Below are 17,403 nucleotides of genomic sequence, written 5' to 3'. Positions count from 1 at the left end.
CCAGCAATTTCTTTTCAATGAACAAGTCAAATTTGCAACTAACTTCCCCCTCCCTTACTATTTCGGGAATATTAAAAGGTTTTTTTTTGTGGTAGCAGGTAGTGTAACACAAGGATCATCAAGTTTTTCAGGGAAAATGTAACAAGCAGGTTTGAGAAATTGTTTGGCTATTGATTTGTCTTCCAGGTTATATTTTTGCGTTCCCTGCAAGCTTTTATTGATGTCCATTTACAGGAATATTTGCAAATTGCACTTTCCTGCCAGTTAACAGAAATAACCAAGAATTCCCAGGTTTCAGTTTGTTTATTACCTGGCACAAGCTTCACCGTCCTCTAAAATTTGACTAAAAAGCAAACGCGATTGAGTGCTTTTATGTTTTTGTTCGTCTATAAAAAAATATTTTCCTTTTCATGAAAACCTTGGCTGTTCTGGCTTTTACTTGTTTCAGAAAAGGTATTTATTTGGCAGTTGTAAATGATGAAGACTCTGTGTTTAGAAATGTAAATATTTTTGCTTGATTTGTAATAAACGTTGAGAAAAATTAAACTATTAAACTGTGACACTCACACAAATCCTCTTACAGATAAAATGCTATACGGTAAAAGAAAAAAAGAAAGTAAAGATTGGCTATTTCAAGGTGTTTAGATATGCGTCTGCAGGCTTCTGCAGCTTCAACCCTTGCATACTAGATTTCAGTCTTTTTTTTTGTGATACCTGTGGTTTGCAGGACACTGTGACATCACAGAGCGAGGTAAGAACAGAGTTATTCAGCCTTCCAATTTTATCTCTGCACAAATCATAGCATATTTGCTACATCTCAGAAGTGGTGTGCTAGTGCAAAAATCTAACACTGCTTTCAAAAGAAAAAGCTTACTGAAAAGGATGACTTTGTACTGCATCCCTGTGGTATTTTTGGCCAGAGGATTACACATGATGATCCAAGACTCTTTTTTGGAAGCCAATAGCTAAAACGTGTCATCTGAAATCCTTTAGTTGACAGAAACTATTTAGTTTTTAGGAAAATAATGTTTTTTTAGCTTAAATATTACAACAAAAGATCATCCTTGGTGGTAAGTTTTGAAAAGGATGCAAATAGGGTTATCATAAAAAAAAGAATACATTTCATTGTGTTTGGTTAAAATTCATCAGACCAATTAGAGCAACAAAATTTGCTAATGCTACATTCACACCGGTCATGTGATTGGCGTTTAGCAGGGAGGGAGGAGCTTCTTCCTCTTGTTCTTTTTCTACTATTTACTAGCTTATGTCCATCATCTACAGCTGGAAGAGACTTGGTGCGAAATGTCGAAGCGGTGAAAATCTCACAAATTTGGCTCCACGTTTTTTCTTTCAAAGCTATTTCAAAATATGAAAGAAAGACTTGGGCTAAATCTCCCTAGCCCTATATTTGGCCCTCCAAACATAGAGTTATGGAAAAATAGTGTCTTTGAATTCGGACATTATTTCCACTCGATCATGTCATCAAAAGTTGCCGGTCAGCTATGTTAGCGCGGAGCTGCTAGCGATCAGAAATACATAATTACATTGGTTTTAGAATTTAAAAAATGTCATGTTAAAACAAAAATTCATTGCTTACCTTTAAATGTAAACTTATACGCACCCATGTGAAGAAAATTAATTTGGACACCATTAGCTCTCCAAATACCCATAAAATTGGAGGGCTAGGGAGAAGCCGTAGGGGTAGGGGACGAGTTCGAATTCCGCCTTGGTGTCATTTATATTTCCTTCATGATCAATTTTCAAATGCTTGGCACTTCCGTAAATGAATCGGGACATCATCCGTACATCACTACCAAGTCCGGGTCCCTGATTGGTCAAAGTCTGACCGGGTTTAACTTTCAGCATGCATTCATTGGATGTGAGTTATTTTATGCAGAGCCCAAAAATGGTCATAGAAACTTGTAAAGCAATGTGTGAATGCTAAAGTTTGAAACAAAACTTGTGTTTACATAGATTATTCATAAAAATTGGTCACTTGAATGCCCATTTCTGAGAGTGGTGTGAACGTAGCTTGACACTTTCCATTTTTTTTAATTTATTTTTATTCTGTGTGTTGCTTGACCAGCTGTATTTGGAGATTTGTGAAGTTGTCTAACAAATAGAAAAGGTAAAACATGTTTTTGTAATTATGTTAGTATTTACAGAGTATAACCCAAGTTTGAGTAATAGACACATTTTATGATTATGGTCTTGTTTATTTATTTTCTCAAATGGAGCTACGGCATTATTGCTTTGTGTTCACATTTCTTAAAAGTTGCTCCAGGACACACCAAAAACAGAACAGTAGTTATTCATAATTCAATATTGTCACACCCTGCTGGTTGCGTCTGGACTGAAGATCAGTTAATAAGAAGACTTTCGCTATTCTGTCCTTTTACAGTATTTGTAGTGCTTAGGCTCTGAGAATTTGACGGTTTCTGGTATTTAGATTAGACCACGTTTCTTCTGCTCGGCTTTAGGGAAATGTGTGAACCCTAGTGATCTGGCTTAGCATATTTTGCTGTGGAAGAAGTTAAGTTAAGGGCTCTAAGTTCTGACTTTATTTAGGTGCAGCCTAAACTGATTTGTAGAGGGAAGTGGGCGCGCAAAGTAGATTTGCTTCTGCTGCTTCTCTGTGAGGCATCAGAGCAGAACGGCACAAAAAAGGATGGGTGAGGAGGTAGGGTGAGGGTAAGAGAAGCCTCGCCTTTTCCCCCCCAACCTAACACGTCTTTTGTCACCATTTGTTCAATTTTTCTTGTTTTACTTTCAGGACACTTCACTTTGCCCCTCTTGTCTTTTCTTTTTCTCATATTCTTTCATCTTTGAAACGTTGCACCAGGCTCTTTTTTTATGTTTTCAATCTTTAATTTGGGTTTCTCACCTTGTCATTTATCTCAACTGTCTTCTCTTCCTCCATCCCTCTATGTACAATCCCCTTGTTTGAGTGCCCATATCACTCAAAGGTTAGTTGGTATTGTAAAACTTCTGGCTATTATTTTAAGGCTCGCAGACTATATTGGCTTGTCCAATATAATTACATTTCAGATTTTTAATTGAGAACATTGACCTTGTCAGAGCTTTTGCCTTCCTTCAAAGTAAGTAGACCCCCTTTTACATTTCTTAATGCTCCTATTGGGGATCAGACCCAGAGAGTTTAGCACACTTTTTTTGTCAATCCTTTTGTTACTTTTTAATGTTTTTGGTTATTAAAACACAAATATTTCTAATTCTTTTCAAATATTACAATTTTACACAGCAGTTTAGTTTTTTTTATTCTGTTTCAAGCTATGCTTTAAGCTCTTAAATGCAATTGTTCTTTTTGATTGTTGCTAAATAGTTTTCATCAATTCATTATTAGATTATGTTTCTTGGTTCTTTCCAAATCCTTTTATACTGTAAATAAAGCATTGATCGTTGATCTTGACCTAATAGACACAGTACCAGATACGGTGACAGACGCATAACTAGTACCAGGTTATGGTACAAGTACCGGTCCAGTTCGGTTCATGTCCCGAGGGTTGGGGATCCCTGATTAGTTTTTCTGTGGCCCGGTACCAAGCGGCACTCAGACTGGTACCTGTTCGCTACCTGGACGTTGGGGCCCCATGACTTAATGGGAACAGCTAGCACATCAAAAAGTGATGAGTTTGGGACGTCAAAGCGTCAAAAAGGGATTCGGAGGGGACCTGAACCATATGTCCTTATATACAATAGAAATACTTTATTCATCCCAAGCTGGATGACGAGTTGGGCGTCAGAATTAGTTGAAAACCTTATTTTACTTTTCAAATGTTTTTTTCATCCAACAGATAAAACTTGCCATTATTACTAGGGGTGTGCATCTTTCCCTCTCACACGATTCGATACGTATCTTGATACATGGTCCACAAATCGATACATAAAGAATTCAACTTACTTTTCAGCGATGCAATATAGTTCGATTCTTTTTCGAAAAATGTTAAAATCTAGATATAAAGCTATAAATAATAATGCATGGTATATGACTGAGACATTTATTCAGGTATTGACTTGGATTACCCAAGCTTTGATTGGATGTCTTTGTGTTTGCATCGTATGTAAATAAAAAGGCAAAAGCGGTAGACAAAAAAAAAAAAAAAACAGAAAGAGAAACTGCAGTTTGCCAGAAATCTTATTATTTACTTCTTGATTGATTTTATTCCTTTTAACCAACATAATCTTGTTTATATCTGTGGTTTCAAACGATACTGCAGTTTCTTGATCAATTTTCAATAAGTATCTATTTTTTTGCATCTCCAACCGATGCTGCGGTTACTCTCACTGCCCAGTTGACTTTTCGATTCGTATCCAAAATCTTTCACATCCCTAATTATAACTAAAATAAATTAGACTCAGTCTAATCATCTTTTGATCTATTTTAAAAGCGTTACATGTGGTCTTTTAATTATGATTATGCAGTCATTTTTTTAGGACATAGTTTTAACAGAACGGCTGAAAGTTCATTAGAACTTCACCCCTGAGTGTGGGTCCATTGGTGCGGAGTAAGCCCGCCACCTTCCCACTATCCATCTGTTTACATGCGCTCCTGCTAGTCTACAGCCCTATCGCAACCTCAATCTAACATTATAGGTGGAACAAAGATGGCAATCAATACCGGAGCCATAAAATTTAGCCATATACCATTTCGGATCAGGAAAACAAAGACATACATAGATCTAGCCGTCTCCAAGCGGATGCAGCAGAATGGAGTGGAGTAGGGAGCTTCTTGCTTGCCATTGTAGCTTTTACGTCACACTTACAAGCTTTTTCCAACGGCTCTTTTTCATCTGCTCCTTTTTTTTTACACCAGTTTAATTAAGCAAATGCTCAAAAATGCAATTCAAGCTTAAATTTTTAAATTTCCTCCATCTTCAGGAAATTACCATAAGAACATGTTAAAAAGACCATAAACACAATTTTCATTGAGTGGATCTTTAAATTTTAATAATTATAACCTATATTTTTACCCTGGTTACTATATAAGAATATATTATATTTTTTTAAAGAATTTCTCAGGACTTAGTCTATCTTAAAGAAAAATAAATTCTAAAAATTTGCTATCACATTGTTTTCCTCACTTTTTTAAAATGATTATTAATGCATTTTATTACAACATCTATATTACCTGTTTGAATTCAACACCCCTCATTTTGTCTAAATGCACCACATTCATGTGTGATGTATGCATGTGTGTCAGATCCCATTCTAGGGACCATAAAATATTTACAGCCGGCATTCTACAGCATTATTGCTGTCATTAATATTGCATTAGGTCCTTAAATGGTTTTGTTCCAAAGCTTTTTTGACTGAAGCTGCACTGTTTTGCTTGTTCGCAAGACTCCCGAAGAACCTTATTGAGACTGATCTTCTAAAGATAGAAGGCTGACATCAAGCAAAAATGCTATTTTTGTGGGTTTGGGAAAGAACAGGTGGTAAGGAAGGGCTGATATGCTAACAGTTGAAAAAGCATCAGGCGTTAGCTTAAATACCCATTTTATTTATAGCTACACTGTAGAGTATTTAAAGGATATATGTTTTTGTTTTAAGGTCACTTTCTGGAAAAACAAGTGAGCAAATAGAAGGTCAAACACAGTTTGTCCTACTTTGTACCTCTTTAATTTATGACTCCTCTCTGGTTCTAGTGTGTCTTTTCCAGGACTCGCTCCAATGAACAACCAAAATTATTCTTTCTAAGCCAAGATCATGATCTCAAACTACTCTTTGCCAGGCCAAAATAATCCACCAATCCTCCAGAGACGTAATACTTTTTCGTTCTCATGTTTGGGGACTGTCCTGTTTCCTGTCTTTGTCTGACTCAACCATTCTCCACATCAAAGCCCCCGTTTCCCTCACAGTGCCAATCTTCTACAGTCGAATGAAAAATGCGTCCAATATCCCAGAGACAGAGCAATAATGACTGCAAAGCAATAGAGGTGAAGCAGACAGATGGCATCCGGCTAGTGATAGCAGTCTTTGCTTGGGTTAGCACTTGTGGAAGTCAAAAGAAAGACTTTTTTTATGTGTGTGTATTGCTGTCTGTTTTCTCAGCCATATACTTTTGCTTGGGTTGCATTCTATGTTTATCATAGAATACAAGGGTGTATTTAGACTGGAAAAGTCTGTTGGTTCGAACTGAATCCGCTTAAATTGGTCCAAAACAAGTCCTTGCGTTTGATCGGTATTCAGATTACCTTCAACCGGACATCTCTGTTACGAACCAAAACTCTTAAACAAAACCACGTGACTAAAGATCTCTTCAGTCATTAGCAAGGAATCGTGAGGGCGGGGCAAACCAGAGAGATAATAATAATCAATAATGAAAATCCTATGGTTTGCAATCCTTGTTGTTAAAAGTTGTTTTAATGAACCCACATTCATCCGACCACATCTCAATGAGTTTATGTGTCTCACCGTTGCTCCTCTACTATGTTTACATCCCGTAATGTTAACACAGGCTACTGTGGTTGTTTTTGTCCAGTTGTTCTACTTCAAGCCTATTGAGACTGAGGAAACTAAGAGCGAACCAGTCCAACTGGAAACTAACCAAGACCAACTCAAAAGATGGATCAGAGAGCGGTTCCTGGTCCTGAACCAAGGTCCGCTTGAGTGTATACAGACTGAAAATGTGTTCAGGGTTATTAGTGGAATCAAATAGAGGTGTGCATTGGTAAGTGTCTGAGGCAATACAATACGTATCACAATACATGTATTATGATACGATACATATCCCGATATATCCCATAACAGTACCAGACAATATTTCACTTTTTCTTTTTTAAATTATGACTTAAGAATTATTTGAATATTAATAACTTTTTCCCCTAAGTAAAATTTCAAAATAAATGTTGTTTAAAGATCAGAACATTCAGCACTGCAACTGTATCTCATAAACAAGTTGCTTTTACCTAAGCAAATTCATTCTGCTTTTGTTTTAGTAATTCATGAAATGTTTAAGTGAAATATTTAAATAATTAATTAAATATCACCTTGGTAGTATTTTAAATCGATACAAGTATCACAAAATGAAGTATTGCAATATTCCACTAAATTGATATTTTCTTACACCCCAAGAATTGAACTCTAGTTCACTTTAAGTGAACCTAATGTGTCCAGTCTGAATACACACTAAATGTTTTCAGACTTCTCAAAAGTTCTGGAAAATGGATTTTGACATTTGACATAATTTTTTTCTGGTAGAATGTTTTTTTTTTTTTACAATACTAGCACCAATTTAACATTTGTCACTTTTTAACGTGTCACAAAAATTCCACAATTTTTCCACCAACTTTGTGACAAAGCACCAGGCGCTTTTGTACACAAAACTCTGCAAGAGCCTTTTCACTCGGTCAAACTCTTATTTGAGCCCATTTTGCTTACATCAACAAAGACATGTCAAAAAGGTTCACTTTGCTGTTTTCCTGATCTGCGGGAGTACCATTGTAATGCTTTTCCAAGAAAAAAAAAATCCCACTGTCCTTCATCTGTCATAGTTGCTGAAATAGTAAAAGCTTCTTAAGTAAAGGTAGTTTGGATGCATTAGCAGTGCAGCCAGGGAGGCGTGAATCGTGGGGGAAATGGTGAATGTAAAAGGCCATTAGGAGGCTCCCCTTATGTTTGTGTGTGCGTTAGTCAGAGCCTGATGATGGATGAAGTATGCTGACGTGTGCAGCCCAGTGGACTGTGAGACTGGACATGGCTGGTCTCCCTCCATCTCTTTCTCCCACTCTGCCTCCCTCGCGCTTTGCTTCACTTAAACAGGGCCAAACATGTCATGTCGCCACAACTCCCGTTCTCTCTATACCCGTTTTCTTCCCTTCCCTTTGTCCCTATCTCATTTTGCTCCTTCGGCTCCCTGACATTTCCTGGTGTTGTAGGGTAGACGGCGGCTTTGAGGCATCGGGCATACTTTTATTAGGCATACATGTCATTGCTAAAGCTGAAGGAATCCCTCTAATCTGTTTGACTGGGTTGTCCCAAATTTAGCATTTAGCCGTTTTGTACATATATGACACAGTGACTAAAGAAACAATTGGAATTTTTCTGATTTGAGCTCAGAAATTGCGTGCATGCGTGTGTTATTTAATGTCGAGCATAGCAAAAGCCAAGAGGTCAACAAGAATGTACTATACTCATGCCTGCAACCATGTGCTTAAGGATTGTATAATTAATTCAATCTAATTGAAAAAAATATGTTAATCCTCAAAGGGAATTTCAGTTATAGTATAAATTATTGAAGAAGTGAACGAATAAATGAAGAAGAAAGAAAGTGTAGCAGCAAAACTCCAGAGAATGAATGAATCTGGGTATTGACTGTAGTACGAGTAGATAACACAGGTAAACTGCCATTGGACAGCATGAGTGCACTGGATATGATAATTGGACCAAGTGGGTGTGACATCATCCACAAAAAACAACTTGCTTCCTGCTCCAACAAATTGAGGTCACTATTTTTTTAATGAAAAGAAATAAATGTTATATTGATGATCAATATCAACTTTAGAAGAGCTTTGTGGGGCGGCTGTGGTGCAGAGGTAGAGTGGTCGACCTCTGATCGGAAGCCTTGTCTGCCCATGTGTCAAGACACTTAACCCCACATTGCTGTTGGTGGTTACAGGTTGGGGTCAGTGTTAGGCAGCGAAGCCGCCATCAGTGTGCGAATGTATGTGTGGCTATAAAGCACTTTGGGCCTTCAAGGAAGGTAATAAGGTGCCGTATTAGTGTACACCATTTACCATTCAAGTTGAACCTTTCCTCAACTGTAGCCTTGATCCCAAAGATCCAAGCTGAAAAAACTGTTTTAATTTGATAGAATTTAATTTGATTTAGCTTTTCTAGCTAGCCTGTGATCAATTCATGTTCTCAGTTGCTGTCGGAATCCTCTTATTCATCAAGAGTATCTTTCCAAAGTCTCTTTGAATCTTTCAATGACTGATGCTTATTAACATCCTCGTCTTCTTTCAGTGTGCCGTGACTCACTCTGACACACGCACTGCCTGTTTCATGTTTGGTGTACCTTGCCACATTGTTTGATTTCAAGCAGAGGAAGACTTTCAGGGGTTTCAGGGATGTTCCTTCTTATTCAATCAAGCACACTGTCACTGCAAAGGGAGTTAGTTGCTAGGCAACAATGAGAACTCGGTGACAGGGTTCAAACGGTGGTCCTGTCTGCAGAAAGTGTGCTGCCTCTGTCTACACCACTGTAATTCCTATTTTGTGGTGATGTTAGATAATGACAGTGAAATAGCTCTCTGATATGATTATTTGCTATTAAAATAAATTGATCTGACAGTAAATACTTCAGGTTTTAATGGTATTCTTACTTTGAATTGACCTTGACTGAAATGTTGCTCCCATATGACAATATGTATTATAAGAAGGACATTAAAAGAGATGTGAACTGCATAAAAACGTGTAAATCAATATCACAGCTGATTGGCTTGTATCTATGCTTCAAAGTGGCAGTAATTCTACAAGCAGGTGTGAGTTAAAGCTGCCTGCTGTCAGTTCTTCCTTGAAGACTGCTGGTTATTGAAAAGCCAAACATTGTTTTATTTTTTTTCCTCTTCAATTTAAATACCCAGTCTTGAACCTTAATATTCTAGAATTTGTTTCAAGATCTGAAATATTGACGTTTCCTGCTCTGGTTTATTCAATAAACTTTTGCCTTCCTACATTGAAGGGACACCATTTTCCTTTCACAATCCTCCTTTTTATGGCCTAGTGATTAGCAGTTTCAGAGGGATGTTAAAGCAAACATTTTGCTGTTTCAAATCTTTTAATATGAAAATGGAAGTCCATACCATTGACTGTACATGAGAACTGGACCAAGTGGCTGCGACGACACCTAAGAAAAATGGCTTTCTTCCAGCTCCAACCAAGTTAACTCAATTCAGTCGTTGTTTATTTGCGATACGGACGCTGGCATGTTGGGGCCAGGTGACGTCAATGAGCAATGATTGGTCCAAGTTGGTCAAAGCCAATGTTTCTATGGCAACCACTCTCACCAATGAGGGAGGAGATTGTTATAATTCCACATCCCTACCTCTTGAAAATGGGCTTGTGAAAATCTGTCAAATGTTTGACATGAAACCACATACTTTAATCATAGCATCATATTGATCAGTTGATTACTTGAATAACTTGAAATAAAGCAAAAACTATCATGAATTATCGTGGATTAGCAAGAGCATATTTAAAACAGGTAGCAGAGTAAGAATGATTATTCTGACAAATAGAATGACTGAGTAATAGCTGTTTATTTTTCAGTAAAACTCTATAGGGTTTTGGGTTGCAAATACTTTACAACCTGAGGAGTCACTCAGTCCAGTTCTCATATATAGTCAAGGGTTCAGACATGTGAAATCTTTGTGCTGCCATCAGTAAAGTGCAACATTCCTTAAAAAAAAATCCGAAGTGTGATTGAATTTGAATCTGATTGCTTTAAAGAGTAACCAAACCCTAAAGCAACTTTTTTTTTTGGCTGCTGACCTCTATAAATGGGGCTTTAAAAGTGCTGTCTGTTGGGCATTGCCACATTTTTTGAAAAATTAAATAAACTTTTTTAGTTCTTGAAAATATATACCTGTTTGGTGACCCTTTAAAATGTAAACTGACTTCTAAATAAAATGTACAAAGTGTTCTGTTGTTGTAAGGACATTTTTTCTGTTCTTTTTGTTTAGTTTTTGTAGTTTTATACAATTTTTTAGATTAGATAAAACATAATATTTCAGATCCTTTTCTTTAATCAGACAGGCTTTGTTATTGACCTCAAATATCCACTTTTTTGAGTATTTTGTCTGCATTGAAAGTGTTAATATTGTTTTCCTTGTAATCTGACAGGTTTGAGGCTGAGAAAGCCCGACTTTCTGCAAAAGCTCAAGTTGAGGCCCAGACCCAGTTTCGAGATGAAGTTTCCAAGATTATTTCTGCAGAGCGGGCTGCAGTTAAAGAAAACCTCCAGCAGACTATTATCAGAGAACGGATCGCCACAGAAGACGAGAAGCTTCGTGCTCAACTCTTTGTAAGTACCTTCTCTAAACAAGACCAAAATGCAGTTTTTATGAGATGAAGTGCTACTCAAAACCTATTGAAAAATTGACTTTATTTGCTTAGAGTTGAGTATTGATAAGAACTGGGAATCAAAATTTGGGGTCTTTTATTATTTTCAAAAAAGTCGATAGTTTTTGACGTTGAAGTTTGTTTTTTTATATTCTCAGTTTCTGAGAGCCATCCAGACAACACGCACAACACTTTAGAGTCAAGATTAAGTTAGCTGTCAAATATATATAAAGACATCAGGATCTCAAAGGAGAAAACATGCACTAATGAAAACGGTGAACTAGTGTGTTGCTTGTATTTTGGTTTGATGTCAGGTATGTTTTTCACAATTAATGAAAGGCTAAAACATGACGTTGTCGAGCAAAAGCCAATATCGTTGAAGGGTCTTACTGGGAAAATAAAGTGGTTGAGATGGAAATACAAAGCATTAACAAAAGATCCTTTCAGTTGAAGAGTTGACAGACGCTTCATGTTTAATTGTTTGAAGACCCATATCTTGCTTTCTTATTTTATCTTAGCAAAAAAGGAACACTTGTTTCTATAATAGTTGTCAAATGGATTTAAAAACATGCTATCACTGAAAGCACATTGCTTAGCAACTGGTATGAAAACTGCTAGTATTGGTACATTTTTAAACAGAACCCAACTTCAGTCTGTTTATCAGTTCCACCAACTTCGCACACTGGCTGACTACTATATGCCACAACAGCCCCTATAGATGGATACGGCAAATCTGTATGGGGCATGCAGTTGGCCCACATGAAGTATCAAAGTTGTAGATCGTTTGTTGAGCTTGTAGAGTGAAAAACGTTTTTCTAGGGGCATCTGTGGGCATCAATGCTATAGCACACACTAAAAGAACATTAAGCAGGAAGTAGGTAAGACGGGGGGGTCATACAGATTTTTTTTCACAACTCTCTTGAACAAACCCACTAGTGCTGGTCAAGTGAAAGCGCTCGTTGTGTGACCTTTGCATGCAGCCAGGCTGTTAGAAAAGAGGAAATTAGACAATTAAAGTGTAGTTTGTGTGGCCGTCCTATGACTGACTTTATTCACTTACGCATCATGTGGACTCCCCATGCGTGCAGCATTAGTAAGAAGCCAGTGTGGGTATAGGGTATTGTACAACAGCATCACACTTACTTCATAAGTGTGTAAATTATCCTTACAAATACTTTGCGATACGCTTGGCCCACGCACAGCAATGGTATGTTCCATTGTCATGACGTCCCTAAAGGTTGCCAAAGAAGCCACAAAGAAACTGCAAGACACACCTGGAATCTCCCTTGAGATGCCCTGTGCATGCATTCTCACTCAAACTTGCCATTTATGGACACATTTTTTGGGCCCCTTTCACATCACTCTTTGACGTTTTGGGTGTCCCCAACTCGTCGTTTATGACATGCTGGCTGTTCCTACAAATCACGTAATGGATGCTGTAACGGATGCCTTTACGTACGCTGTATCAAACGTCAACCGGTGCCGGGTTAGGGTTATTGTTCAGGTCTGGTCCACGTCCCGTTACCTGTACTGGGGGGACCCGACAGCTAGCACGTCAAAAAACAATGATTTGGGGATATCCAAAACTAGGGCTGGGAATCACTGGGTACCTCACGATACGATACGATACGCGATACATGGCTCACGATATCGATAATATCGCGATACTGCGATAATTGGTAAAAATCCTCTCTAATAACTACCATTATATAGAACATGTTTTTGGGGGGAAATATATCCCCATTTATCTTTTTTACCTTAAACACAATCATACTAAACAACTTTTCTTATTTTGTGCAACAAATTATAGACACTTTTGTGCAAAATTGCTGAAATCAGTAATACTATGTCTTTGACAAACATTGACAACAACTGAATTGGAATTATCTGTCAGATTCAATGTTAACAATAGTAAACATGATCAGCAGTCACACTACTTAGTGCAGAATTGTTGTAAACAGAACAAATATTAAATAAGTCAAGTAGTGACAGCTATCTACCTCCAAAAGAACGTCACACCAAAGGATGATGAATATAATGTTTTACAGCCTCTCTCAAAATTGACCTAATTTTTTGTGCACTTGTCTTTCACTTGAAAAGGGCCGAGCTTCCAAAAATAAAGGCTGATTTACTCAGACTGTTACTTGAGATTATTTTTCCAATTTTTTTCATTTTTCCATTTGGTCAGTCAGCAGTCAATAGGTAAAATCCTTAAAACACACATAATAATGGCAATAAATATAATTTTAAGTGCTTCAATTAATTAGCATTCTCCCTAATTTTACAGTGAATTCATATACTTTAGTTTAATTACATTTAAATTTAACTTCATACATCAAATCCTGCTTTTTTATTTGAGAATTACTTTAAAATTAACATTAGCAACAAGTAATTACATTGTTTGAAAATGTCACATTATAAATTTATCAAAGTTACACCGTACAGCAGCAGGTTAAACATTGAAGTGCACGAAAGCGAAAATTCCGACGCTCCTTGAAGTGTACACAGACAACTGCGAAGCACGCGCTCAGTTCCCACAGCAAACAGGAAGTAAGTGATCGCTGACATTCTAGCGCTCAGACAAAGTCACTTCTTACCGGGTGGATCTCCTACAGATGGATGATAAATGCTGACAGTAGACATGCTTCACACACGCGCTACAGAGCCTGTATCTCACCGGTGCTTCTCCCGAATGAGCGCGTGCATCGCTATTAAAAGTCCGACGCAGCGTGCGCCCATAGTTCCGGCGCGTGACTCAGACATATAATATCGATACTTGGTGAGAACCCACCGAGAATCGATCGCAGGACTAAATATCGCGATATATCGCAATATCGATATTTTGGCACACCCCTATCCAAAACATCAAAAAGTGACATGTAGAGGTCTCTAAAACCATATGTCCACATATGACGAGTTGTGAGTGACAATGTGTAGGTCTACAACTCTTAACAGGCACGGACAATCTGAAAACCCACAGCATTCGTACGGGTCAAACCCCAGTACATGTGCATATACCTAAGGCTTCACAGGTCTCTTTGAAAATGCACCAAATTATGTTTTTTTTTCTACCCCTCTTCACCACTTTTTATAATCTGCACATTTTAGAGCAAATTTCAAATGTATCATGTTTTATTATTGAATAAACTTCACTCCATTTCTTGTATAACCTTGTAAACGAAGGCAGGCATTTTTTTGTTGTTGACATTTTGGCTTCACTGAGACACATTCCTCTCTTCACAAGGGAATTGTTCTGTTGTGTGTGATGACACATGGAAAATATTAGCTCTGTGTTGATATGAGCTTCACTTTTCTGAGTAATTCATTAAAATGTTTTAGTATTTTCATGTTCCACTGCCAGAAAGCTGTGCTTAGACACAGGAAATTATAATTTTTATGTCACTAGTATTTATACATCAAAGAAGGATTTGTGAAGTCTAAACTGAGAGGACCTTTGCAGTTCATTGTGAGCCTGGCACAGTAAGTGAATGTCTTCTTTAACTCTAGTTATCCGTGTCCAAATCCGTAGCTGTTCATCCTGCTGCTGCCATGAAAAATGTCCTTATATTTGTCAGCTTGTGTCTTTACTTTCACTAAATTACCCTTCTAAAAATTGTCAGATAAGCTTTTCCACACACACAAGCAGTTTACTGTTTACAAAAGAAAACACATTTTCCCTGGAGTGTGGCTGCTGTTTACAAACCTATGCTATTGATTATATAGCTCATTTCACACGATCATTGCTGTAATAGAAAAATGAATCATTTTGTTGAGACAAGAGTTGGAGTGAGGCGTTGACGTGATTCCTAGCCACAGGGCAAGTGAATGAGGAATCCCTCATTTGGAACGGAGTTCAGACCGAAACGGGAGGAGGGGGAGGCGATGAGAGAGTGATTGCGAGAGTGGAAGCCCCGTGAGGTGATGTGTTTCCCCCTTCAGCATCTTTTAGGAGAGCTGTTACAGTTAAAGGTTTTCTTTAATTTAATTTTATATAGGGATGCAAGGGGCAGCTAGGAGAGGGCTCGCTCTGAACTCGGGAACCTTTCCGTCCATGAGCTGAAGCCATTTCTTGTAGCCTCCAGGCTGACCCGAGGCCTTCAGCAACCTTTGAAGCTGCACATAAAAATGCCGTTGGTCTTTTAAGGTCAGTCGTAAAACTCCCGTCTGGTTGTTTGTGTACACGCTATATTTTCAAGTCCAGAAATGTATCGCCTTTAAAGTTTGTGTCAACTTCTTCAAAGTTTTTTTCTTTCCGATAGCTTTACAGTTGAATGTTTTTTAGTGTTTAAATTTGGATGAAGTTTCACATTTACTCTTGAAAACCTTATGCAAACTGGATAGACCAGGTAAATGTCAAGTTAGAGGCCTTCTTTTAAAGACCCACTCCAATGGAAATAGTGTTTTCAGTATGTTCTTGTGCCATTTTTGTCATGATGAAGGACATATCAGAAAATTAATTTTAAGTTTGCATTTCTGAGTATTTCTTTATTCAAATTGTTGTAAATCCAGAGCAGTCAAAAGAATGCAGTTGGAAAAAGCTTGTAGGTGTGACATAAAACCTACAAAGCTCCCTGCTCTGCTCCATTCTGATGCATCCACTGGTGGATGACTAGATTCATGGAGATCTTTGTTTTTTGTTGCACCACTAATGTTAGGTTGGGGCTGTCAGGGGCTGTAAGATAGCAGGAGTGTATAAACAGATGGATGATGGGAAATGGGTGTGTGCTTACTCTGTGCCAACAGCTTCGCCCACAACTCAGAGGCATTTTTTTTTTTTTTTTAATAAACTCCTGCTGTTCTGCAGAAATGGTCGGGCACAGTTGTGCAGACACAGAGTGTATTTGTGTTGTGAACCAGTGTAGCAATGGCCAGGGTTCCTAAAGGCAGATATGTGGTATGTGTATCTATCTTTTATGTGATTTGGATGTTGTTTATTTTCGTTGGAGAAACGTGGACACTTTGCCAAAGAAAGGCTCTAGGATGACATCATAAAATGGGAGGCAGCCACACGCAGCGGCAGGCGAAGCTTCAGGAATCAAGATGTTTTATTTCCGCGTTGGAAAAAACTTATGTAAATAACCAATATTTCATTAATAATTTGTTTTTAGTGTTCCAAAGGTAATATATGTGGATAAAGTTCACTCTGAAAGGCTTAAGAAAATCATGGTATGGCCCCTTTTTCTTTTTATTGAGATCATAAATAATCTGGCACCTCGACCACTCCAAAGCTTTGCTAAATTGACATCAGAACAAATGAGGAGATCAACAAGGTCCACCTGTAATGGCCAGTGTAGCATACTTAGAAGAAAAACTTGTCTGGGCCAATCAACATTTTCTTTTAGATCAATAATACAGTGGAATAAACTGGCAACGCACCTAAAATTGTGCAAAAAATGTGAAAAATATTTGCATGGAATTACATTTTTTTTTTTTACAAAGCAGGCATGTTGACATTGTTAAATATGTTGTAAGTTTGTAAAGTTTTTACAGTGTTATTCTCACTCTCTCTTGTTTTTTATTATGAAATAAGTGTAGCTTTTAAGTAATCGCATTGTATTGTTTTATGTTAATTGGTAATTCTTGCATTTGTATGTCTTTGGGACTGCAGATTGGAATTAGCTCCTAGAGCTACAGTTTGGTACAAAGCACCTTTTATTTGATTAATGCTCCTGTACATGGTCACATTCAAAAAAAACTAAATAGAAACAGAAAATTTAGAACCAGGATGTCTGCCATCCTATATCGTTTTACTGTCTCCAAATTCACAACGGTCAGCTTCTTGCAGCAAACCCTTCATCGATGAAACACTAAAACTCTTTGTGTTTCTATCTTTTGCTTGTCTCTTTCTGATCCATTGTGCCTCGGTGTGAATCTTTATCCGTGAATTATGAACATTCGAGTATCTGGATAATTTCCACCTCATTTTAAGTTTGATTGAACGACCTTTTCCATGATGTACCAAATCATCTCGGCTCAGATCACCAATTAAATGAAATTCACCTCGTTTGTCAAGCACATGAACATTTGTAATTAGAAGGTATAAGCTGCCCTGATTGCTGAGCACAGTCAATACAGAGATCGAATAAGAGCTTAAGGGAGAGTTTATGGGTTGCTGTAGTAAGCACATAATCTGGTGTCTGATAGAGCTTTAAGGGATCAATGCTATAGACCCTTTATGGTTAGCTGTTTTTTTCTCATTTTTTTTCTCCATATCTGATTGCTTTTACTCTGCCTTTTTCTTTTACTACTATCCACAGTTTCCTGAGGTAACAATGTCCATCCAAACAGAACCGGATCTCATCTGCTTTCCATGAACATTGAACT

The 17,403-nt window shown here is 37.6% G+C and overlaps 1 protein-coding gene across 5 annotated transcripts in view; it reads left to right on the top strand.

Moving 5' to 3' along the window:
- Positions 1–17,403, top strand: part of chchd3a (coiled-coil-helix-coiled-coil-helix domain containing 3a) — an 80,998-nt gene that overhangs the window by 13,203 nt on the left and 50,392 nt on the right. For all 5 annotated transcript variants that reach the window (XM_036210203.1, XM_024290885.2, XM_024290867.2 and 2 more), the window contains one exon: positions 10,861–11,041. In XM_036210203.1, the coding sequence (XP_036066096.1) occupies positions 10,861–11,041 (181 nt within the window). The remainder of the gene's footprint in view (positions 1–10,860; positions 11,042–17,403) is intronic.

Source organism: Oryzias melastigma, linkage group LG23 (genome assembly GCF_002922805.2).
Source record: "Oryzias melastigma strain HK-1 linkage group LG23, ASM292280v2, whole genome shotgun sequence".
NCBI classification, from domain to species: domain Eukaryota; kingdom Metazoa; phylum Chordata; class Actinopteri; order Beloniformes; family Adrianichthyidae; genus Oryzias; species Oryzias melastigma.
The sequence above is the reverse complement of the archived record's forward strand: the minus strand, read 5'-3'. Positions and strand labels throughout refer to the sequence as shown.